The sequence below is a fragment of the Mustelus asterias genome, chromosome 16 (assembly GCF_964213995.1).
Source record: "Mustelus asterias chromosome 16, sMusAst1.hap1.1, whole genome shotgun sequence".
Lineage (NCBI taxonomy): Eukaryota > Metazoa > Chordata > Chondrichthyes > Carcharhiniformes > Triakidae > Mustelus > Mustelus asterias.
Genome location: NC_135816.1, coordinates 103394556 through 103420550, shown reverse-complemented (window position 1 = coordinate 103420550; position 25995 = coordinate 103394556). Strand labels below are relative to the sequence as shown.

General features: G+C 60.3%; 1 protein-coding gene across 3 annotated transcripts in view; it reads right to left on the bottom strand.

The window, feature by feature from the left end:
- LOC144505329 (SWI/SNF-related matrix-associated actin-dependent regulator of chromatin subfamily B member 1-like) overlaps positions 1–25995 on the bottom strand; it is a 95555-nt gene that overhangs the window by 55982 nt on the left and 13578 nt on the right. The window contains exon 1 of one of the 3 annotated variants that reach the window (XM_078231449.1): positions 7887–8213. The exons of 1 other annotated variant lie outside the window; for it this stretch is intronic. In XM_078231449.1, coding sequence (XP_078087575.1) covers positions 7887–7970 — 84 coding nt within the window. In that variant the 5' untranslated portion in view covers positions 7971–8213. Of the gene's footprint in view, positions 1–7886; positions 8214–25995 lie in introns of those variants that run through there. One more of the 3 variants, XM_078231448.1, reaches the window with a different exon arrangement.

The following is a 25995-nucleotide window of genomic DNA, read 5'->3' as shown; positions in this document are numbered from 1 at the left end:
AGGGACTCCCGCAGTGATGTCCTGGGGCCTGGGACACGAACCCTGAGGGACTCCCGCAGTGATGTCCTGGGGCCTGGGGCACTAACCCTGAGGGACTCCCGCAGTGATGTCCTGGGGCCTGGGACACTGACCCTGAGGAACTACCGCAGTGATGTCCTGGGGCCTAGGACACTAACCCTGAGGGACTCCCGCAGTGATGTCCTGGGGCCTGGGACACTAACCCTGAGGAACTCCCGCAGTGATATCCTGGGGCTCAGGACACTAACCCTGAGGAACCCCCGCAGTGATGTCCTGGGGCTCAGGACACTAACCCTGAGGGACTCCCGCAGTGATGTCCTGGGGCCTGGGACACTAACCCAGAGGAACCCCCGCAGTGATGTCCTGGCGCTCAGGACACTAACCCTGAGGGACTCCCGCAGTGATGTCCTGGGGCCTGGGACACTAACCCTGAGGAACTCCCGCAGTGATGTCCTGGGGCCTGGGACACTAACCCTGAGGGACTCCCGCAGTGATGTCCTGGGGCCTGGGACACTGACCCTGAGGGACTCCCGCAGTGATGTCCTGGGGCCTGGGACACTAACCCTGAGGGACTCCCGCAGTGATGTCCTGGGGCCTGGGGCACTAACCCTGAGGGACACCCGCAGTGATGTCCTGGGGCCTGGGACACTGACCCTGAGGAACTACCGCAGTGATGTCCTGGGGCCTGGGACACTGACCCTGAGGGACTCCCGCAGTGATGTCCTGGGGCTCAGGACACTAACCCTGAGGGACACCCGCAGTGATGTCCTGGGGTCTAGGACACTAACCCTGAGGGACTCCCGCAGTGATGTCCTGGGGCCTGGGACACTGACCCTGAGGAACTACCGCAGTGATGTCCTGGGGCCTGGGACACTGACCCTGAGGGACTCCCGCAGTGATGTCCTGGGGCCTGGGACACTAACCCTGAGGGACTCCCGCAGTGATGTCCTGGGGCCTGGGACACTAACCCTGAGGAACTCCCGCAGTGATATCCTGGGCTCAGGACACTAACCCTGAGGGACTCCCGCAGTGATATCCTGGGCTCAGGACACTGACCCTGAGGGACTCCCGCAGTGATGTCCTGGGGCTCAGGACACTAACCCTGAGGAACTCCCGCAGTGATGTCCTGGGCTCAGGACACTAACCCTGAGGAACTCCCGCAGTGATGTCCTGGGCTCAGGACACTAACCCTGAGGGACTCCCGCAGTGATATCCTGGGCTCAGGACACTGACCCTGAGGGACTCCCGCAGTGATGTCCTGGGGCTCAGGACACTAACCCTGAGGGACTCCTGCAGTGATATCCTGGGCTCAGGACACTGACCCTGAGGGACTCCCGCAGTGATGTCCTGGGGCCTGGGACACTAACCCTGAGGAACTCCCGCAGTGATGTCCTGGGCTCAGGACACTAACCCTGAGGGACTCCCGCAGTGATGTCCTGGGGCCTGGGACACTAACCCTGAGGAACTCCCGCAGTGATGTCCTGGGGCTCAGGACACTAACCCTGAGGAACCCCCGCAGTGATGTCCTGGGGTCTTGGACGCTAACCCTGAGGAACTCCCACAGTGATGTCCTGGGCTCAGGACACTAACCCTGAGGGACTCCCGCAGTGATGTCCTGGGGCTCAGGACACTAACCCTGAGGAACTCCCGCAGTGATGTCCTGGGCTCAGGACACTAACCCTGAGGGACTCCCGCAGTGATGTCCTGGGACCTGGGACACTAACCCAGAGGAACCCCCGCAGTGATGTTCTGGGGCCTGGGACACTAACCCAGAGGAACCCCCGCAGTGATATCCTGGGGCCTGGGGCACTAACCCTGAGGGACTCCCACAGTGATATCCTGGGGTCTGGGACACTAACCCTGAGGGACTCCCGCAGTGATGTCCTGGGGCCTGGGACACTAACCCTGAGGGACTCCCGCAGTGATGTCATGGGGCCTGGGGCACTAACCCTGAGGAACTCCCGCAGTGATGTCCTGGGGCCGAGGACACTAACCCTGAGGGACTCCCGCAGTGATGTCCTGGGGCCTGGGACACTAACCCTGAGGGACTCCCGCAGTGAGGTCCTGGGGCCTGGGACACTAACCCTGAGGGACTCCCGCAGTGATGTCCTGGGGCTCAGGACACTAACCCTGAGGGACTCCCGCAGTGATGTCCTGGGGCCTGGGACACTAACCCTGAGGGACTCCCGCAGTGATGTCCTGGGGCCTGGGACACTAACCCTGAGGGACTCCCGCAGTGATGTCCTGGGGCTCAGGACACTAACCCTGAGGGACTCCCGCAGTGATGTCCTGGGGCTCAGGACACTAACCCTGAGGGACTCCCGCAGTGATGTCCTGGGGCCTGGGACACTAACCCTGAGGGACTCCCGCAGTGATGTCCTGGAGCCGGGGACACTAACCCTGAGGGACTCCCGCAGTGATGTCCTGGGGCCGGGGACACTAACCCTGAGGGACTCGCGCAGTGATGTCCTGGGGCCGGGGACACTAACCCTGAGGGACTCCCGCAGTGATGTCCTGGGGTCTGGGACACTAACCCTGAGGGACTCCCGCAGTGATGTCCTGGGGCCTGGGACACTAACCCTGAGGGACTCCCGCAGTGATGTCATGGGGCCTGGGGCACTAACCCTGAGGAACTCCCGCAGTGATGTCCTGGGGCCGAGGACACTAACCCTGAGGGACTCCCGCAGTGATGTCCTGGGGCCTGGGACACTAACCCTGAGGGACTCCCGCAGTGAGGTCCTGGGGCCTGGGACACTAACCCTGAGGGACTCCCGCAGTGATGTCCTGGGGCTCAGGACACTAACCCTGAGGGACTCCCGCAGTGATGTCCTGGGGCTCAGGACACTAACCCTGAGGAACTCCCGCAGTGATGTCCTGGGCTCAGGACACTAACCCTGAGGGACTCCCGCAGTGATGTCCTGGGGCCTGGGACACTAACCCTGAGGGACTCCCGCAGTGATGTCCTGGGGCTCAGGACACTAACCCTGAGGAACTCCCGCAGTGATGTCCTGGGGCTCAGGACACTAACCCTGAGGAACCCCCGCAGTGATGTCCTGGGGTCTTGGACGCTAACCCTGAGGAACTCCCACAGTGATGTCCTGGGCTCAGGACACTAACCCTGAGGGACTCCCGCAGTGATGTCCTGGGGCTCAGGACACTAACCCTGAGGAACTCCCGCAGTGATGTCCTGGGCTCAGGACACTAACCCTGAGGGACTCCCGCAGTGATGTCCTGGGACCTGGGACACTAACCCAGAGGAACCCCCGCAGTGATGTTCTGGGGCCTGGGACACTAACCCAGAGGAACCCCCGCAGTGATATCCTGGGGCCTGGGGCACTAACCCTGAGGGACTCCCACAGTGATATCCTGGGGTCTGGGACACTAACCCTGAGGGACTCCCGCAGTGATGTCCTGGGGCCTGGGACACTAACCCTGAGGGACTCCCGCAGTGATGTCATGGGGCCTGGGGCACTAACCCTGAGGAACTCCCGCAGTGATGTCCTGGGGCCGAGGACACTAACCCTGAGGGACTCCCGCAGTGATGTCCTGGGGCCTGGGACACTAACCCTGAGGGACTCCCGCAGTGAGGTCCTGGGGCCTGGGACACTAACCCTGAGGGACTCCCGCAGTGATGTCCTGGGGCTCAGGACACTAACCCTGAGGGACTCCCGCAGTGATGTCCTGGGGCCTGGGACACTAACCCTGAGGGACTCCCGCAGTGATGTCCTGGGGCCTGGGACACTAACCCTGAGGGACTCCCGCAGTGATGTCCTGGGGCTCAGGACACTAACCCTGAGGGACTCCCGCAGTGATGTCCTGGGGCTCAGGACACTAACCCTGAGGGACTCCCGCAGTGATGTCCTGGAGCCGGGGACACTGACCCTGAGGGACTCCCTCAGTGATGTCCTGGGGCTCAGGACACTAACCCTGAGGGACTCCCGCAGTGATGTCCTGGGGTCTGGGACACTAACCCTGAGGGACTCCCGCAGTGATGTCCTGGGGCCTGGGACACTAACCCTGAGGGACTCCCGCAGTGATGTCATGGGGCCTGGGGCACTAACCCTGAGGAACTCCCGCAGTGATGTCCTGGGGCCGAGGACACTAACCCTGAGGGACTCCCGCAGTGATGTCCTGGGGCCTGGGACACTAACCCTGAGGGACTCCCGCAGTGAGGTCCTGGGGCCTGGGACACTAACCCTGAGGGACTCCCGCAGTGATGTCCTGGGGCTCAGGACACTAACCCTGAGGGACTCCCGCAGTGATGTCCTGGGGCCTGGGACACTAACCCTGAGGGACTCCCGCAGTGATGTCCTGGGGCCTGGGACACTAACCCTGAGGGACTCCCGCAGTGATGTCCTGGGGCCTGGGACACTAACCCTGAGGGACTCCCGCAGTGATGTCCTGGGGCTCAGGACACTAACCCTGAGGAACTCCCGCAGTGATGTCCTGGAGCCGGGGACACTAACCCTGAGGGACTCCCGCAGTGATGTCCTGGGGCCTGGGACACTAACCCTGAGGGACTCCCGCAGTGATGTCCTGGGGCTCAGGACACTAACCCTGAGGAACTCCCACAGTGATGTCCTGGGGCCGGGGACACTAACCCTGAGGGACTCCCGCAGTGATGTCCTGGGGCCGGGGACACTAACCCTGAGGGACTCCCGCAGTGATGTCCTGGGGCCGGGGACACTAACCCTGAGGGACTCCCGCAGTGATGTCCTGGGGCCGGGGACACTACCCTGAGGGACTCCCGCAGTGATGTCCACACAGATCCACGCACACGCACTGACACAGATCCGCGCACACGCACTGACACAGATCCGCGCACACGCACTGACACAGATCCGCGCACACGCACTGACACAGATCCGCGCACACGCACTGACACAGATCCGCGCACACGCACTGACACAGATCCGCGCACACGCACTGACACAGATCCGCGCACACACGCACTGACACAGATCTACACACGCACTGACACAGATCCGCGCACACGCACTGACACAGATCCGCGCACACGCACTGACACAGATCCGCGCACACACGCACTGACGCAGATCTACACACGCACTGACACAGATCCGCGCACACGCACTGACACAGATCCGCGCAGACACGCACTGACACAGATCTACACACGCACTGACACAGATCCGCGCACAAGCACTGACACAGATCCGCGCACACGCACTGACACAGATCCGCGCACACACGCACTGACACAGATCTACACACGCACTGACACAGATCCGCGCACACGCACTGACACAGATCCGCGCACACACGCACTGACACAGATCTACACACGCACTGACACAGATCTACACACGCACTGACACAGATCCACGCACTGACACAGATCTACACACGCACTGACACAGATCCGCGCACACGCACTGACACAGATCCGCGCACACGCACTGACACAGATCCGCGCACACGCACTGACACAGATCCGCGCACACGCACTGACACAGATCCGCGCACACGCACTGACACAGATCCGCGCACACGCACTGACACAGATCCGCGCACACGCACTGACACAGATCCGCGCACACGCACTGACACAGATCCGCGCACACACGCACTGACACAGATCCGCGCACACACGCACTGACACAGATCTACACACGCACTGACACAGATTCGCACACGCACGCAGATTCGCACACGCACGCAGATTCGCACACGCACGCAGATTCACACACGCACGCAGATTCACACACACGCACTGACACAGATCTACACACGCACTGACACAGATCCGCGCACACGCACTGACACAGATCCGCGCACACGCACTGACACAGATCCGCGCACACGCACTGACACAGATCCGCGCACACGCACTGACACAGATCCGCGCACACACGCACTGACACAGATCGACGCACACGCACTGACACAGATCCGCGCACACGCACTGACACAGATCCGCGCACACGCACTGACACAGATCCGCGCACACGCACTGACACAGATCCGCGCACACGCACTGACACAGATCCGTGCACACGCACTGACACAGATCCACGCACACGCACTGACACAGATCCACGCACACACACTGACACAGATCCGCACACACACTGACACAGATCTACACACACACTGACACAGATCCGCACACACGCACTGACACAGATCCGCGCACACGCACTGACACAGATCCGCGCACACGCACTGACACAGATGCGCGCACACGCACTGACACAGATCCACGCACACGCACTGACACAGATCCACGCACACACACTGACACAGATCCGCACACACACTGACACAGATCTACACACACACTGACACAGATCCGCACACACGCACTGACACAGATCCGCACACACACTGACACAGATCCGCACACACACTGACACAGATCTACACACACACTGACACAGATCCACACACACACTGACACAGATCCGCACACACACACTGACACAGATCCGCACACACACGCACTGACACAGATCCGCGCGCACACGCAGATTCACGCACACGCAGATTCACGCACACGCAGATTCACGCACACGCAGATTCTCGCACACGCAGATTCACACACACGCAGATTCACACACACGCAGATTCACACACACGCAGATTCACACACACGCAGATTCACACACACGCAGATTCACACACAGCCACAGATTCACACAGCCACAGATTCACACACAGCCACAGATTCACACACAGAACAGATTCACACACAGAACAGATTCACACACAGAACAGATTCACACACACACACACACAGATTCACACACACTGACACAGATTCACACACACTGACACAGATTCACACACACAGGCAGGTTCACACACACACAGATTCACACACACACAGATTCACACATACACAGATTCACACACACACACAGATTCACACACACACACAGATTCACACACACACACACACACACAGATTCACACACACACACAGATTCACACACACAGACACAGATTCCCACACACAGACACAGATTCACACACACAGACACAGATTCACACACACTGACACAGATTCACACACACTAACACAGATTCACACACACTGACACAGATTCACACACACTGACACAGATTCACACACACTGACACAGATTCACACACACTGACACACAGATTCACACACACACACAGAAATCTCCTGCATATTTTTCCTACCTCTTGTTAATCTGACAACAAGAACCAGACACACATACCACACACACGCGCACACACCCACACACATGCACACAGACACACACACACACAGGCACTCACACACAGGTCAGGCAATGAGCTGGCAGATGGAACACTGTCAACTGCACAGCGGGAGGGAAAGACAGGAAAATATTCAGGCAAATGCCAAGAAGTGGGGACAATGCCAAGAATTTGCAAATGAATATTGTTGTTCGCCCCCACCCAACTTCCCCTTGCTCGCTGAGAACCATGTCACCTTCGAGAGGACATTTAATCCTGGTGGAGAGAGAGAGAGAGACGAACAATGGCCTGGCTTTGTTACACAACACATCTGGAAAACAGAACGTTCAGCCCAGCCCCCAGCCAGCTCTCCCCCCCCCCCCCCCCCCCTCATCTCTACATCCTCCCAACCACCATTTCTGGAGCTCCCACATTCCACACTTTAAATTACATCTTAAAAACACACACAGAGCAGAAACGGCACAGTGGAACAAACAGATACTCCAGCCTCATGCCTGCGTTTGTCATGTTCAATTTAAAAGCTGGATGTTAATCCATTGAATTACTTGGCGTTGTTGATAAGGAGGCTTCCCTTCTGCCTCCCCTCCCCTCTCTCTCTCTCTGTCTGTCCGTCTGGACTCTTAGACTACAATCCTCTGTCAGTCTCATGCGGACCTTACCTCTGATCCAATCATGAACCATTCGCTCGCCTGTTCCAGTTGAAATTTCACTGGTTTCAAACCAAATGTTTTGCTAGCAGCCATTTGAATAGGAGGGAGAGATAAAGAGAGAGTGTAGAGAGAAAGGGAGAGAGAGAGAGGGACAGCAGGAGAGAAGAGGGGAGGGGAGGGGGATGATATAGAGAGAGAGAGAGAGAAAACGCAAGCAGAATCCTAATGAAAATCATCCACACCTACAGCAAGGGAGCACTCAGCCAATTGCAAGTCAGTCTGTGGAATGAACAGAGCAGAGCAGGCTGGCTGAGGAACAGTCAAAACCTCCAGCGCCTCGCCAGCCCCTCGAGGAGAGCGAGCTGGGATCCCTGAACCCAACATCAGCACGTTGCTTCTGTCACAGTAGGGCAGGAAAAAGGTGCTCTGGTTTACCCCTCATGGGAAGGTCACCACTGAGGGAGTGCCGCACTGTCAGAGGATCAGTACTGAGGGAGTGCCGCAGTGTCAGAGGGTCAGTGCTGCGGGAGTGCCGCACTGTCAGAGGGTCAGCGCTGAGGGAGTGCCGCACTGTCAGTGTCGGTGCTGAGGGAGTGCCGCACTGTCAGAGGATCAGTACTGAGGGAGTGCCGCACTGTCAGAGGGTCAGTGCTGAGGGAGTGCCGCACCGTCAGAGGGTCAGTGCTGAGGGAGTGCCGCACTGTCAGAGGGTCAGTACTGAGGGAGTGCCGCACTGTCAGAGGGTCAGTGCTGAGGGAGTGCCGCACTGTCAGAGGATCAGTACTGAGGGAGTGCCGCAGTGTCAGAGGGTCAGTGCTGCGGGGGTGCCGCACTGTCAGAGGGTCAGCGCTGAGGGAGTGCCGCACTGTCAGAGGATCAGTACTGAGGGAGTGCCGCACTGTCAGAGGGTCAGTGCTGAGGGAGTGCCGCACTGTCAGAGGGTCAGTACTGAGGGAGTGCCGCACTGTCAGAGGGTCAGTACTGAGGGAGTGCCGCACTGTCAGAGGGTCAGTGCTGAGGGTGTGCCGCACTGTCAGAGGGTCAGTGCTGAGGGAGTGCCGCACTGTCAGAGGGTCAGTGCTGCGGGAGCGCTGCACTGTCAGAGGGTCAATGCTGAGGGAGCGCTGCACGGTCAGAGGATCAGTGCTGAGGGAGTGCCGCACTGTCAGAGGGTCAGTGCTGCGGGAGCGCCGCACTGTCAGAGGGTCAATGCTGTGGGAGCGCTGCACGGTCAGAGGATCAGTGCTGAGGGAGTGCCGCACTGTCAGAGGGTCAGTGCTGCGGGAGCGCTGCACTGTCAGAGGGTCAGTACTGAGGGAGTGCCACACTGTCAGAGGGTCAGTGCTGAGGGAGTGCCACACTGTCAGAGGGTCAGTGCTGAGGGAGTGCCGCACTGTCAGAGGGTCAGAACTGAGGGAGTGCCGCACTGTCAGAGGGTCAGTGCTGAGGGAATACTGCAATGTCAGAGGGTCACTGCTGAGGGGGTGCCGCATTGTCAGGGGGTCAGTGCTGAGAGAGTGCCGCATTGTCAGAGGGTCAGTGCTGAGGGAGTGCCGCATTGTCAGATGGTCAGTATTGAGGGAGTGCCGCACTGTCAGAGGGTCAGTGCTGATGGAGTGCCGCACTGTCAGAGGCTCAGTACTGAGGGAGTGCCGCACTGTCAGAGGGTCAGTGCTGCGGGAGCGCTGCACTGTCAGAGGGTCAATGCTGAGGGAGCGCTGCACGGTCAGAGGATCAGTGCTGAGGGAGTGCCGCACTGTCAGAGGGTCAGTGCTGCGGGAGCGCCGCACTGTCAGAGGGTCAATGCTGTGGGAGCGCTGCACGGTCAGAGGATCAGTGCTGAGGGAGTGCCGCACTGTCAGAGGGTCAGTGCTGCGGGAGCGCTGCACTGTCAGAGGGTCAGTACTGAGGGAGTGCCACACTGTCAGAGGGTCAGTGCTGAGGGAGTGCCACACTGTCAGAGGGTCAGTGCTGAGGGAGTGCCGCACTGTCAGAGGGTCAGAACTGAGGGAGTGCCGCACTGTCAGAGGGTCAGTGCTGAGGGAATACTGCAATGTCAGAGGGTCACTGCTGAGGGGGTGCCGCATTGTCAGGGGGTCAGTGCTGAGAGAGTGCCGCATTGTCAGAGGGTCAGTGCTGAGGGAGTGCCGCATTGTCAGATGGTCAGTATTGAGGGAGTGCCGCACTGTCAGAGGGTCAGTGCTGATGGAGTGCCGCACTGTCAGAGGCTCAGTACTGAGGGAGTGCCGCACTGTCAGAGGGTCAGTGCTGAGGGAATACTGCAATGTCAGAGGGTCACTGCTGAGGGGGTGCCGCATTGTCAGGGGGTCAGTGCTGAGAGAGTGCCGCATTGTCAGGGGGTCAGTGCTGAGAGAGTGCCGCATTGTCAGAGGATCAGTGCTGAGGGAGTGCCGCACTGTCAGAGGGTCAGTGCTGCGGGAGCGCCGCACTGTCAGAGGGTCAATGCTGTGGGAGCGCTGCACGGTCAGAGGATCAGTGCTGAGGGAGTGCCGCACTGTCAGAGGGTCAGTGCTGCGGGAGCGCTGCACTGTCAGAGGGTCAGTACTGAGGGAGTGCCACACTGTCAGAGGGTCAGTGCTGAGGGAGTGCCACACTGTCAGAGGGTCAGTGCTGAGGGAGTGCCGCACTGTCAGAGGGTCAGAACTGAGGGAGTGCCGCACTGTCAGAGGGTCAGTGCTGAGGGAATACTGCAATGTCAGAGGGTCACTGCTGAGGGGGTGCCGCATTGTCAGGGGGTCAGTGCTGAGAGAGTGCCGCATTGTCAGAGGGTCAGTGCTGAGGGAGTGCCGCATTGTCAGATGGTCAGTATTGAGGGAGTGCCGCACTGTCAGAGGGTCAGTGCTGATGGAGTGCCGCACTGTCAGAGGCTCAGTACTGAGGGAGTGCCGCACTGTCAGAGGGTCAGAACTGAGGGAGTGCCGCACTCTCAGAGGGTCAGTGCTGAGGGAATACTGCAATGTCAGAGGGTCACTGCTGAGGGGGTGCCGCATTGTCAGGGGGTCAGTGCTGAGAGAGTGCCGCATTGTCAGAGGGTCAGTGCTGAGGGAGTGCCGCACTGTCAGAGGGTCAGTGCTGAGGGAATACTGCAATGTCAGAGGGTCACTGCTGAGGGGGTGCCGCATTGTCAGGGGGTCAGTGCTGAGAGAGTGCCGCATTGTCAGGGGGTCAGTGCTGAGAGAGTGCCGCATTGTCAGAGGGTCAGTGCTGAGGGAGTGCCGCATTGTCAGATGGTCAGTATTGAGGGAGTGCCGCACTGTCAGAGGGTCAGTGCTGATGGAGTGCCGCACTGTCAGAGGGTCAGTACTGAGGGAGTGCCGCACTGTCAGAGGGTCAGTGCTGAGGGGGAGCCGCATTGTCAGGGGGTCAGTGCTGAGGGAGTGCCGCACTGTCAGATGGTCAGTGCTGATGGAGTCCCGCACTGTCAGGGGGTCAGTGCTGATGGAGTGCTGCACTGTCAGAGGGTCAGTGCTGAGGGAGTGCCGCACTGTCAGAGGGTCAGTACTGAGGGAGTGCTGCACTGTCAGAGGGTCAGGACTGAGGGAGTGCCGCACTGTCAGAGGGTCCGTACTGTGGGAGTGCCGCTCTGTCAGATGGTCAGTGCTGAGCGAGTGCTGCACTGTCAGAGGGTCAGTGCTGAGGGAGTGCCGCACCATAAAAGGGTCAGTACTGAGGGAGTGCCGCTCTGTCAGATGGTCAGTGCTGAGGGAGTGCCGCACTGTCAGAGGGTCAGTGCTGAGGGAGTGCCGCACTGTCAGAGCGTCAGTACTGAGGGAGTGCCACACTGTCAGAGGGTCAGTGCTGAGGGGGTGCCGCATTGTCAGGGGGTCAGTGCTGAGGGAGCGCCGCACTGTCAGATGGTCAGTACTGAGGGAATGCCGCACTGTCAGGGGGTCAGTGCTGATGGAGTGCCTCACTGTCAGATGGTCAGTGCTGAGGGAGTCCAGCACTGTCAGAGGGTCAGTACTGAGGGAGTCCAGCACTGTCAGAGGGTCAGGACTGAGGGAGTGCCGCACTGTCAGATGGTCAGTGCTGATGGAGTGCCGCACTGTCAGGGGGTCAGTGCTGATGGAGTGCCGCACTGTCAGAGGGTCAGTGCTGAGGGAGTGCCGCACTGTCAGAGGGTCAGTGCTGAGGGAGTGCTGCACTGTCAGAGGGTCAGTACTGAGGGAGTCCTGCACTGTCAGAGGGTCAGGACTGAGGGAGTGCCGCACCATAAAAGGGTCCGTACTGAGGGAGTGCCGCTCTGTCAGATGGTCAGTGCTGAGGGAGTGCCGCACTGTCAGAGGGTCAGTACTGAGGGAGTGCCGCACTGTCAGAGGGTCAGTACTGAGGGAGTGCTGCATTGTCAGGGGGTCAGTGCTGAGGGAGTGCCGCACTGTCAGATGGTCAGTGCTGATGGAGTGCCGCACTGTCAGAGGGTCAGTGCTGAGGGAGTGCCGCACTGTCAGAGGGTCAGTACTGAGGGAGTGCTGCACTGTCAGAGGGTCAGGACTGAGGGAGTGCCGCACTGTCAGAGGGTCCGTACTGAGGGAGTCCCGCTCTGTCAGAGGATCAGTGCTGAGCGAGTGCTGCACTGTCAGAGGGTCAGTGCTGAGGGAGTGCCGCACTGTCAGAGGGTCAGTGCTGAGCGAGTGCTGCACTGTCAGAGAGTCAGTGCTGAGGGAGTGCCGCACCATAAAAGGGTCCGTATTGAGGGAGTGCCGCTCTGTCAGATGGTCAGTGCTGAGGGAGTGCCGCACTGTCAGAGGGTCAGTACTGAGGGAGTGCCGCACTGTCAGAGGGTCAGTACTGAGGGAGTGCCGCACTGTCAGAGGGTCAGTGCTGAGGGGATGCCGCATTGTCTGGGGGTCAGTGCTGAGGGAGCGCCGCACTGTCAGATGGTCAGTACTGAGGGAGTGCCGCACTGTCAGGGGGTCAGTGCTGATGGAGTGCCTCACTGTCAGAGGGTCAGTGCTGAGGGAGTGCCGCACTGTCAGAGTGTCAGTACTGAGGGAGTCGAGCACTGTCAGAGGGTCAGGACTGAGGGAGTGCCGCACTGTCAGAGGGTCAGTGCTGAGGGAGTGCCGCACTGTCAGAGGGTCAGTACTGAAGGAGTGCCGCACTGTCAGAGGGTCAGTAATGAGGGAGTCCCGCACTGTCAGAGGGTCAGGACTGAGGGAGTGCCGCACTGTCAGAGGGTCAGTACTGAGGGAGTGCTGCACTGTCAGAGGGTCAGGACTGAGGGAGTGCCGCACTGTCAGAGTGTCAGTATTGAGGCACTGCCGCACTGTCAGATGCTCAGCACTGAGGGAGTGCCGAACTGTCAGAGGGTCACTGCTGAGGGAGTGCCGCACTGTCAGAGGGTCAGTGCTGAGGGAGTGCCGCACTGTCAGAGGGTCAATGCTGAGGGAGTGCCGCACTGTCAGATGCTCAGCACTGAGGGAGTGCCGCACTGTCAGAGGGTCAATGCTGAGGGAGTGCCGCACTGTCAGAGGGTCAATGCTGAGGGAGTGCCGCACTGTCAGAGCGCCAGTACTGAGGGAGTGCCACACTGTCAGAGGGTCAGTGCTGAGGGAGTGCCGCATTGTCAGATCGCCAGTACTGAGGGAGTGCCGCACTGTCAGAGGGTCAGTGCTGGGGGAGAGCCGCACTGTCAGAGGGTCAGTATTGAGGCAGTGCTGCACTGTCAGAGGGTCAGTACTGAGGGAGTGCTGCACTGTCAGAGGGTCAGTGCTGAGGGAGTGCCGCACTGTCAGATGCTCAGCACTGAGGGAGTGCCGAACTGTCAGAGGGTCAGTACTGAGGGAGTGCCGCACTATCAGAGGGTCAGTGCTGAGGGAGTGCCGCATTGTCAGAGGGTCAGAACTGAGGGAGTGCCGCACTGTCAGAGGGTCTAGCTGAGGGAGTGCCGCACCATGAAAGGGTCCGTGCTGAGGGAGTGCCGCTCTGTCAGATGGTCAGTGGTGAGCGAGTGCTGCACTGTCAGAGGGTCAGTGCTGAGGGAGTGCCGCACCATAAAAGGGTCCGTACTGAGGGAGTGCCGCTCTGTCAGATGGTCAGTACTGAGGGAGTGCCGCACTGTCAGAGGGTCAGTACTGAGGGAGTGCCGCACTGTCAGAGGGTCAGTACTGAGGGAGTGCCGCACTGTCAGAGGGTCAGTGCTGAGGGGGTGCCGCATTGTCAGGGGGTCAGTGCTGAGGGAGTGCCGCACTGTCAGATGGTCAGTGCTGATGGAGTGCCGCACTGTCAGGGGGTCAGTGCTGATGGAGTGCCGCACTGTCAGAGGGTCAGTGCTGAGGGAGTGCCGCACTGTCAGAGGGTCAGTGCTGAGCGAGTGCTGCACTGTCAGAGGGTCAGTGCTGAGGGAGTGCCGCACCATAAAAGGGTCAGTACTGAGGGAGTGCCGCTCTGTCAGATGGTCAGTGCTGAGGGAGTGCCGCACTGTCAGAGGGTCAGTGCTGAGGGAGTGCCGCACTGTCAGAGCGTCAGTACTGAGGGAGTGCCGCACTGTCAGAGGGTCAGTGCTGAGGGGGTGCCGCGTTGTCAGGGGGTCAGTGCTGAGGGAGCGCCGCACTGTCAGATGGTCAGTACTGAGGGAGTGCCGCACTGTCAGGGGGTCAGTGCTGATGGAGTGCCTCACTGTCAGATGGTCAGTGCTGAGGGAGTCCAGCACTGTCAGAGGGTCAGTACTGAGGGAGTCCAGCACTGTCAGAGGGTCAGGACTGAGGGAGTGCCGCACTGTCAGATGGTCAGTGCTGATGGAGTGCCGCACTGTCAGGGGGTCAGTGCTGATGGAGTGCCGCACTGTCAGAGGGTCAGTGCTGAGGGAGTGCCGCACTGTCAGAGGGTCAGTGCTGAGGGGGTGCTGCACTGTCAGAGGGTCAGTACTGAGGGAGTCCTGCACTGTCAGAGGGTCAGGACTGAGGGAGTGCCGCACCATAAAAGGGTCCGTACTGAGGGAGTGCCGCTCTGTCAGATGGTCAGTGCTGAGGGAGTGCCGCACTGTCAGAGGGTCAGTACTGAGGGAGTGCCGCACTGTCAGAGGGTCAGTACTGAGGGAGTGCCGCATTGTCAGGGGGTCAGTGCTGAGGGAGTGCCGCACTGTCAGATGGTCAGTGCTGATGGAGTGCCGCACTGTCAGAGGGTCAGTGCTGAGGGAGTGCCGCACTGTCAGAGGGTCAGTACTGAGGGAGTGCTGCACTGTCAGAGGGTCAGGACTGAGGGAGTGCCGCACTGTCAGAGGGTCCGTACTGAGGGAGTCCCGCTCTGTCAGAGGATCAGTACTGAGCGAGTGCTGCACTGTCAGAGGGTCAGTGCTGAGGGAGTGCCGCAATGTCAGAGGGTCAGTGCTGAGCGAGTGCTGCACTGTCAGAGGGTCAGTGCTGAGGGAGTGCCGCACCATAAAAGGGTCCGTATTGAGGGAGTGCCGCTCTGTCAGATGGTCAGTGCTGAGGGAGTGCCGCACTGTCAGAGGGTCAGTACTGAGGGAGTGCCGCACTGTCAGAGGGTCAGTACTGAGGGAGTGCCGCACTGTCAGAGGGTCAGTGCTGAGGGGATGCCGCATTGTCAGGGGGTCAGTGCTGAGGGAGCGCCGCACTGTCAGATGGTCAGTACTGAGGGAGTGCCGCACTGTCAGGGGGTCAGTGCTGAAGGAGTGCCGCACTGTCAGAGGGTCAGTAATGAGGGAGTCCCGCACTGTCAGAGGGTCAGGACTGAGGGAGTGCCGCACTGTCAGAGGGTCAGTACTGAGGGAGTGCTGCACTGTCAGAGGGTCAGGACTGAGGGAGTGCCGCACTGTCAGAGGGTCAGTATTGAGGCAGTGCCGCACTGTCAGATGCTCAGCACTGAGGGAGTGCCGAACTGTCAGAGGGTCACTGCTGAGGGAGTGCCGCACTGTCAGAGGGTCAGTGCTGAGGGAGTGCCGCACTGTCAGAGGGTCAATGCTGAGGGAGTGCCGCACTGTCAGATGCTCAGCACTGAGGGAGTGCCGCACTGTCAGAGGGTCAATGCTGAGGGAGTGCCGCACTGTCAGAGGGTCAATGCTGAGGGAGTGCCGCACTGTCAGAGCGCCAGTACTGAGGGAGTGCCACACTGTCAGAGGGTCAGTGCTGAGGGAGTGCCGCATTGTCAGATCGCCAGTACTGAGGGAGTGCCGCACTGTCAGAGGGTCAGTGCTGGGGGAGAGCCGCACTGTCAGAGGGTCAGTATTGAGGCAGTGCTGCACTGTCAGAGGGTCAGTACTGAGGGAGTGCTGCACTGTCAGAGGGTCAGTGCTGAGGGAGTGCCGCACTGTCAGATGCTCAGCACTGAGGGAGTGCCGAACTGTCAGAGGGTCAGTACTGAGGGAGTGCCGCACTATCAGAGGGTCAGTGCTGAGGGAGTGCCGCATTGTCAGAGGGTCAGAACTGAGGGAGTCCCGCACTGTCAGAGGGTCTAGCTGAGGGAGTGCCGCACCATGAAAGGGTCCGTGCTGAGGGAGTGCCGCTCTGTCAGATGGTCAGTGGTGAGCGAGTGCTGCACTGTCAGAGGGTCAGTGCTGAGGGAGTGCCGCACCATAAAAGGGTCCGTACTGAGGGAGTGCCGCTCTGTCAGATGGTCAGTACTGAGGGAGTGCCGCACTGTCAGAGGGTCAGTACTGAGGGAGTGCCGCACTGTCAGAGGGTCAGTACTGAGGGAGTGCCGCACTGTCAGAGGGTCAGTGCTGAGGGGGTGCCGCATTGTCAGGGGGTCAGTGCTGAGGGAGTGCCGCACTGTCAGATGGTCAGTGCTGATGGAGTGCCGCACTGTCAGGGGGTCAGTGCTGATGGAGTGCCGCACTGTCAGAGGGTCAGTGCTGAGGGAGTGCCGCACTGTCAGAGGGTCAGTGCTGAGCGAGTGCTGCACTGTCAGAGGGTCAGTGCTGAGGGAGTGCCGCACCATAAAAGGGTCAGTACTGAGGGAGTGCCGCTCTGTCAGATGGTCAGTGCTGAGGGAGTGCCGCACTGTCAGAGGGTCAGTGCTGAGGGAGTGCCGCACTGTCAGAGCGTCAGTACTGAGGGAGTGCCGCACTGTCAGAGGGTCAGTGCTGAGGGGGTGCCGCGTTGTCAGGGGGTCAGTGCTGAGGGAGCGCCGCACTGTCAGATGGTCAGTACTGAGGGAGTGCCGCACTGTCAGGGGGTCAGTGCTGATGGAGTGCCTCACTGTCAGATGGTCAGTGCTGAGGGAGTCCAGCACTGTCAGAGGGTCAGTACTGAGGGAGTCCAGCACTGTCAGAGGGTCAGGACTGAGGGAGTGCCGCACTGTCAGATGGTCAGTGCTGATGGAGTGCCGCACTGTCAGGGGGTCAGTGCTGATGGAGTGCCGCACAGTCAGAGGGTCAGTGCTGAGGGAGTGCCGCACTGTCAGAGGGTCAGTGCTGAGGGGGTGCTGCACTGTCAGAGGGTCAGTACTGAGGGAGTCCTGCACTGTCAGAGGGTCAGGACTGAGGGAGTGCCGCACCATAAAAGGGTCCGTACTGAGGGAGTGCCGCTCTGTCAGATGGTCAGTGCTGAGGGAGTGCCGCACTGTCAGAGGGTCAGTACTGAGGGAGTGCCGCACTGTCAGAGGGTCAGTACTGAGGGAGTGCCGCATTGTCAGGGGGTCAGTGCTGAGGGAGTGCCGCACTGTCAGATGGTCAGTGCTGATGGAGTGCCGCACTGTCAGAGGGTCAGTGCTGAGGGAGTGCCGCACTGTCAGAGGGTCAGTACTGAGGGAGTGCTGCACTGTCAGAGGGTCAGGACTGAGGGAGTGCCGCACTGTCAGAGGGTCCGTACTGAGGGAGTCCCGCTCTGTCAGAGGATCAGTACTGAGCGAGTGCTGCACTGTCAGAGGGTCAGTGCTGAGGGAGTGCCGCAATGTCAGAGGGTCAGTGCTGAGCGAGTGCTGCACTGTCAGAGGGTCAGTGCTGAGGGAGTGCCGCACCATAAAAGGGTCCGTATTGAGGGAGTGCCGCTCTGTCAGATGGTCAGTGCTGAGGGAGTGCCGCACTGTCAGAGGGTCAGTACTGAGGGAGTGCCGCACTGTCAGAGGGTCAGTACTGAGGGAGTGCCGCACTGTCAGAGGGTCAGTGCTGAGGGGATGCCGCATTGTCAGGGGGTCAGTGCTGAGGGAGCGCCGCACTGTCAGATGGTCAGTACTGAGGGAGTGCCGCACTGTCAGGGGGTCAGTGCTGAAGGAGTGCCGCACTGTCAGAGGGTCAGTAATGAGGGAGTCCCGCACTGTCAGAGGGTCAGGACTGAGGGAGTGCCGCACTGTCAGAGGGTCAGTACTGAGGGAGTGCTGCACTGTCAGAGGGTCAGGACTGAGGGAGTGCCGCACTGTCAGAGGGTCAGTATTGAGGCAGTGCCGCACTGTCAGATGCTCAGCACTGAGGGAGTGCCGAACTGTCAGAGGGTCACTGCTGAGGGAGTGCCGCACTGTCAGAGGGTCAGTGCTGAGGGAGTGCCGCACTATCAGAGGGTCAATGCTGAGGGAGTGCCGCACTGTCAGATGCTCAGCACTGAGGGAGTGCCGCACTGTCAGAGGGTCAATGCTGAGGGAGTGCCGCACTGTCAGAGGGTCAATGCTGAGGGAGTGCCGCACTGTCAGAGCGCCAGTACTGAGGGAGTGCCACACTGTCAGAGGGTCAGTGCTGAGGGAGTGCCGCATTGTCAGATCGCCAGTACTGAGGGAGTGCCGCACTGTCAGAGGGTCAGTGCTGGGGGAGAGCCGCACTGTCAGAGGGTCAGTATTGAGGCAGTGCTGCACTGTCAGAGGGTCAGTACTGAGGGAGTGCTGCACTGTCAGAGGGTCAGTGCTGAGGGAGTGCCGCACTGTCAGATGCTCAGCACTGAGGGAGTGCCGAACTGTCAGAGGGTCAGTACTGAGGGAGTGCCGCACTATCAGAGGGTCAGTGCTGAGGGAGTGCCGCATTGTCAGAGGGTCAGAACTGAGGGAGTGCCGCACTGTCAGAGGGTCTAGCTGAGGGAGTGCCGCACCATGAAAGGGTCCGTGCTGAGGGAGTGCCGCTCTGTCAGATGGTCAGTGGTGAGCGAGTGCTGCACTGTCAGAGGGTCAGTGCTGAGGGAGTGCCGCACCATAAAAGGGTCCGTACTGAGGGAGTGCCGCTCTGTCAGATGGTCAGTACTGAGGGAGTGCCGCACTGTCAGAGGGTCAGTACTGAGGGAGTGCCGCACTGTCAGAGGGTCAGTACTGAGGGAGTGCCGCACTGTCAGAGGGTCAGTGCTGAGGGGGTGCCGCATTGTCAGGGGGTCAGTGCTGAGGGAGTGCCGCACTGTCAGATGGTCAGTGCTGATGGAGTGCCGCACTGTCAGGGGGTCAGTGCTGATGGAGTGCCGCACTGTCAGAGGGTCAGTGCTGAGGGAGTGCCGCACTGTCAGAGGGTCAGTGCTGAGCGAGTGCTGCACTGTCAGAGGGTCAGTGCTGAGGGAGTGCCGCACCATAAAAGGGTCAGTACTGAGGGAGTGCCGCTCTGTCAGATGGTCAGTGCTGAGGGAGTGCCGCACTGTCAGAGGGTCAGTGCTGAGGGAGTGCCGCACTGTCAGAGCGTCAGTACTGAGGGAGTGCCGCACTGTCAGAGGGTCAGTGCTGAGGGGGTGCCGCGTTGTCAGGGGGTCAGTGCTGAGGGAGCGCCGCACTGTCAGATGGTCAGTACTGAGGGAGTGCCGCACTGTCAGGGGGTCAGTGCTGATGGAGTGCCTCACTGTCAGATGGTCAGTGCTGAGGGAGTCCAGCACTGTCAGAGGGTCAGTACTGAGGGAGTCCAGCACTGTCAGAGGGTCAGGACTGAGGGAGTGCCGCACTGTCAGATGGTCAGTGCTGATGGAGTGCCGCACTGTCAGGGGGTCAGTGCTGATGGAGTGCCGCACTGTCAGAGGGTCAGTGCTGAGGGAGTGCCGCACTGTCAGAGGGTCAGTGCTGAGGGGGTGCTGCACTGTCAGAGGGTCAGTACTGAGGGAGTCCTGCACTGTCAGAGGGTCAGGACTGAGGGAGTGCCGCACCATAAAAGGGTCCGTACTGAGGGAGTGCCGCTCTGTCAGATGGTCAGTGCTGAGGGAGTGCCGCACTGTCAGAGGGTCAGTACTGAGGGAGTGCCGCACTGTCAGAGGGTCAGTACTGAGGGAGTGCCGCATTGTCAGGGGGTCAGTGCTGAGGGAGTGCCGCACTGTCAGATGGTCAGTGCTGATGGAGTGCCGCACTGTCAGAGGGTCAGTGCTGAGGGAGTGCCGCACTGTCAGAGGGTCAGTACTGAGGGAGTGCTGCACTGTCAGAGGGTCAGGACTGAGGGAGTGCCGCACTGTCAGAGGGTCCGTACTGAGGGAGTCCCGCTCTGTCAGAGGATCAGTACTGAGCGAGTGCTGCACTGTCAGAGGGTCAGTGCTGAGGGAGTGCCGCAATGTCAGAGGGTCAGTGCTGAGCGAGTGCTGCACTGTCAGAGGGTCAGTGCTGAGGGAGTGCCGCACCATAAAAGGGTCCGTATTGAGGGAGTGCCGCTCTGTCAGATGGTCAGTGCTGAGGGAGTGCCGCACTGTCAGAGGGTCAGTACTGAGGGAGTGCCGCACTGTCAGAGGGTCAGTACTGAGGGAGTGCCGCACTGTCAGAGGGTCAGTGCTGAGGGGATGCCGCATTGTCAGGGGGTCAGTGCTGAGGGAGCGCCGCACTGTCAGATGGTCAGTACTGAGGGAGTGCCGCACTGTCAGGGGGTCAGTGCTGAAGGAGTGCCGCACTGTCAGAGGGTCAGTAATGAGGGAGTCCCGCACTGTCAGAGGGTCAGGACTGAGGGAGTGCCGCACTGTCAGAGGGTCAGTACTGAGGGAGTGCTGCACTGTCAGAGGGTCAGGACTGAGGGAGTGCCGCACTGTCAGAGGGTCAGTATTGAGGCAGTGCCGCACTGTCAGATGCTCAGCACTGAGGGAGTGCCGAACTGTCAGAGGGTCACTGCTGAGGGAGTGCCGCACTGTCAGAGGGTCAGTGCTGAGGGAGTGCCGCACTGTCAGAGGGCCAATGCTGAGGGAGTGCCGCACTGTCAGATGCTCAGCACTGAGGGAGTGCCGCACTGTCAGAGGGTCAATGCTGAGGGAGTGCCGCACTGTCAGAGGGTCAATGCTGAGGGAGTGCCGCACTGTCAGAGCGCCAGTACTGAGGGAGTGCCACACTGTCAGAGGGTCAGTGCTGAGGGAGTGCCGCATTGTCAGATCGCCAGTACTGAGGGAGTGCCGCACTGTCAGAGGGTCAGTGCTGGGGGAGAGCCGCACTGTCAGAGGGTCAGTATTGAGGCAGTGCTGCACTGTCAGAGGGTCAGTACTGAGGGAGTGCTGCACTGTCAGAGGGTCAGTGCTGAGGGAGTGCCGCACTGTCAGATGCTCAGCACTGAGGGAGTGCCGAACTGTCAGAGGGTCAGTACTGAGGGAGTGCCGCACTGTCAGAGGGTCAGTGCTGAGGGAGTGCCGCATTGTCAGAGGGTCAGAACTGAGGGAGTGCCGCACTGTCAGAGGGTCTAGCTGAGGGAGTGCCGCACCATGAAAGGGTCCGTACTGAGGGAGTGCCGCTCTGTCAGATGGTCAGTGGTGAGCGAGTGCTGCACTGTCAGAGGGTCAGTGCTGAGGGAGTGCCGCACCATAAAAGGGTCCGTACTGAGGGAGTGCCGCTCTGTCAGATGGTCAGTACTGAGGGAGTGCCGCACTGTCAGAGGGTCAGTACTGAGGGAGTGCCGCACTGTCAGAGGGTCAGTACTGAGGGAGTGCCGCACTGTCAGAGGGTCAGTGCTGAGGGGGTGCCGCATTGTCAGGGGGTCAGTGCTGAGGGAGTGCCGCACTGTCAGATGGTCAGTGCTGATGGAGTGCCGCACTGTCAGGGGGTCAGTGCTGATGGAGTGCCGCACTGTCAGAGGGTCAGTGCTGAGGGAGTGCCGCACTGTCAGAGGGTCAGTGCTGAGCGAGTGCTGCACTGTCAGAGGGTCAGTGCTGAGGGAGTGCCGCACCATAAAAGGGTCAGTACTGAGGGAGTGCCGCTCTGTCAGATGGTCAGTGCTGAGGGAGTGCCGCACTGTCAGAGGGTCAGTGCTGAGGGAGTGCCTCACTGTCAGAGCGTCAGTACTGAGGGAGTGCCGCACTGTCAGAGGGTCAGTGCTGAGGGAGCGCCGCACTGTCAGATGGTCAGTACTGAGGGAGTGCCGCACTGTCAGGGGGTCAGTGCTGATGGAGTGCCTCACTGTCAGAGGGTCAGTGCTGAGGGAGTGCCGCACTGTCAGAGTGTCAGTACTGAGGGAGTCGAGCACTGTCAGAGGGTCAGGACTGAGGGAGTGCCGCACTGTCAGAGGGTCAGTGCTGAGGGAGTGCCGCACTGTCAGAGGGTCAGTACTGAAGGAGTGCCGCACTGTCAGAGGGTCAGTAATGAGGGAGTCCCGCACTGTCAGAGGGTCAGGACTGAGGGAGTGCCGCACTGTCAGAGGGTCAGTACTGAGGGAGTGCTGCACTGTCAGAGGGTCAGGACTGAGGGAGTGCCGCACTGTCAGAGGGTCAGTATTGAGGCAGTGCCGCACTGTCAGATGCTCAGCACTGAGGGAGTGCCGAACTGTCAGAGGGTCACTGCTGAGGGAGTGCCGCACTGTCAGAGGGTCAGTGCTGAGGGAGTGCCGCACTGTCAGAGGGTCAACGCTGAGGGAGTGCCGCACTGTCAGATGCTCAGCACTGAGGGAGTGCCGCACTGTCAGAGGGTCAATGCTGAGGGAGTGCCGCACTGTCAGAGGGTCAATGCTGAGGGAGTGCCGCACTGTCAGAGCGCCAGTACTGAGGGAGTGCCACACTGTCAGAGGGTCAGTGCTGAGGGAGTGCCGCATTGTCAGATCGCCAGTACTGAGGGAGTGCCGCACTGTCAGAGGGTCAGTGCTGGGGGAGAGCCGCACTGTCAGAGGGTCAGTATTGAGGGAGTGCTGCACTGTCAGAGGGTCAGTGCTGAAGGAGTGCCGCACTGTCAGATGCTCAGCACTGAGGGAGTGCCGAACTGTCAGAGGGTCAGTACTGAGGGAGTGCCGCACTGTCAGAGGGTCAGTGCTGAGGGAGTGCCGCATTGTCAGAGGGTCAGAACTGAGGGAGTGCCGCACTGTCAGAGGGTCTAGCTGAGGGAGTGCCGCACCATGAAAGGGTCCGTACTGAGGGAGTGCCGCTCTGTCAGATGGTCAGTGGTGAGCGAGTGCTGCACTGTCAGAGGGTCAGTGCTGAGGGAGTGCCGCACCATAAAAGGGTCCGTACTGAGGGAGTGCCGCTCTGTCAGATGGTCAGTACTGAGGGAGTGCGGCACTGTCAGAGGGTCAGTACTGAGGGAGTGCCGCACTGTCAGAGGGTCAGTGCTGAGGGAGCGCCGCCCTGGCAGAGGGTCAGTGCTGAGGGGGTGCCGCATTGTCAGGGGGTCAGTGCTGAGGGAGTGCCGCACTGTCAGATGGTCAGTGCTGATGGAGTGCCGCACTGTCAGGGGGTCAGTGCTGATGGAGTGCCGCACTGTCAGAGGGTCAGTGCTGAGGGAGTGCCGCACTGTCAGAGGGTCAGTACTGAGGGAGTCCTGCACTGTCAGAGGGTCAGGACTGAGGGAGTGCCGCACCATAAAAGGGTCTGTACTGAGGGAGTGCCGCTCTGTCAGATGGTCAGTGCTGAGGGAGTGCCGCACTGTCAGAGGGTCAGTACTGAGGGAGTGCCGCACTGTCAGAGGGTCAGTACTGAGGGAGTGCCGCACTGTCAGAGGGTCAGTGCTGTGGGGGTGCCGCATTTTCAGGGGGTCAGTGCTGAGGGAGTGCCGCACTGTCAGATGGTCAGTGCTGATGGAGTGCCGCACTGTCAGGGGGTCAGTGCTGATGGAGTGCCGCACTGTCAGAGGGTCAGTGCTGAGGGAGTGCCGCACTGTCAGAGGGTCAGTACTGAGGGAGTGCTGCACTGTCAGAGGGTCAGGACTGAGGGAGTGCCGCACTGTCAGAGGGTCAGTACTGAGGGAGTGCCGCACTGTCAGAGGGTCAGTGCTGAGGGGGTGCCTCATTGTCAGGGGGTCAGTGCTGAGGGAGCGCCGCACTGTCAGATGGTCAGTACTGAGGGAGTCCTGCACTGTCAGAGGGTCAGGACTGAGGGAGTGCCGCACTGTCAGAGGGTCAATGCTGAGGGAGTGCCGCACTGTCAGAGGGTCAGTACTGAAGGAGTGCCGCACTGTCAGAGGGTCAGTAATGAGGGAGTCCCGCACTGTCAGAGGGTCAGGACTGAGGGAGTGCCGCACTGTCAGAGGGTCAGTACTGAGGGAGTGCTGCACTGTCAGAGGGTCAGGACTGAGGGAGTGCCGCACAGTCAGAGGGTCAGTATTGAGGCAGTGCCGCACTGTCAGATGCTCAGCACTGAGGGAGTGCCGAACTGTCAGAGGGTCAGTGCTGAGGGAGTGCTGCACTGTCAGAGGGTCAGTATTGAGGCAGTGCCGCACTGTCAGATGCTCAGCACTGAGGGAGTGCCGAACTGTCAGAGGGTCACTGCTGAGGGAGTGCCGCACTGTCAGAGGGTCAGTGCTGAGGGAGTGCCGCACTGTCAGAGGGTCAGTGCTGAGGGAGTGCTGCACTGTCAGAGAGTCAGTGCTGAGGGAGTAACGCACGGTCAGAGGGTCAGTATTGAGGGAGTGCCACACTGTCAGATGGTCATCGCTGAGTGAGTGCCGCACTGTCAGAGGGTCAGTGCTGAGGGAGTGCCGCACTGTCAGAGCGCCTGTACTGAGGGAGTGCCACACTGTCAGAGGGTCAGTGCTGAGGGAGTGCCGCATTGTCAGATCGCCAGTACTGAGGGAGTGCCGCACTGTCAGATGGTCAGTGCTGAGGGAGTGCCGTACTGTCAGAGGGGCAGTGCTGGGGGAGTGCCGCACTGTCAGAGCGCCAGTACTGAGGGAGTGCCACACTGTCAGAGGGTCAGTGCTGAGGGAGTGCCGCATTGTCAGATCGCCAGTACTGAGGGAGTGCCGCACTGTCAGATGGTCAGTGCTGAGGGAGTGCCGTACTGTCAGAGGGGCAGTGCTGGGGGAGTGCCGCACTGTCAGAGGGGCAGTGCTGGGGGAGTGCCGCATTGTCAGATCGCCAGTACTGAGGGAGTGCCGCACTGTCAGATGGTCAGTGCTGAGGGAGTGCCGTACTGTCAGAGGGGCAGTGCTGGGGGAGTGCCGCACTGTCAGAGCGCCAGTACTGAGGGAGTGCCACACTGTCAGAGGGTCAGTGCTGAGGGAGTGCCGCATTGTCAGATCGCCAGTACTGAGGGAGTGCCGCACTGTCAGATGGTCAGTGCTGAGGGAGTGCCGTACTGTCAGAGGGGCAGTGCTGGGGGAGTGCCGCACTGTCAGAGGGTCAGTATTGAGGCAGTGCTGCACTGTCAGAGTGTCAGTGCCGCACTGTCAGATGCTCAGCACTGAGGGAGTGCCGAACTGTCAGAGGGTCAGTACTGAGGGAGTGCCGCACTGTCAGAGGGTCAGTGCTGAGGGTGTGCCGCATTGTCAGAGGGTCAGAACTGAGGGAGTGCCGCACTGTCAGAGGGTCTAGCTGAGGGAGTGCCGCACCATGAAAGGGTCCGTACTGAGGGAGTGCCGCTCTGTCAGATGGTCAGTGGTGAGCGAGGGCTGCACTGTCAGAGGGTCAGTGCTGAGGGGGTGCCGCATTGTCAGGGGGTCAGTGCTGAGGGAGCGCCGCACTGTCAGATGGTCAGTGCTGATGGAGTGCCGCACTGTCAGGGGGTCAGTGCTGAGGGAGTGCCGCACTGTCAGAGGGTCAGTGCTGAGGGAGTGCCGCACTGTCAGAGGGTCAGTCCTGAGGGAGTCCTGCACTGTTAGAGGGTCAGGACTGAGGGAGTGCCGCACCATAAAAGGGTCCGTACTGAGGGAGTGCCGCTCTGTCAGATGGTCAGTGCTGAGGGAGTGCCGCACTGTCAGAGGGTCAGTACTGAGGGAGCGCCGCACTGTCAGATGGTCAGTACTGAGGGAGTGCCGCACTGTCAGGGGGTCAGTGCTGATGGAGTGCCTCACTGTCAGAGGGTCAGTGTTGAGGGAGTGCCGCACTGTCAGAGGGTCAGTACTGAGGGAGTCCAGCACTGTCAGAGGG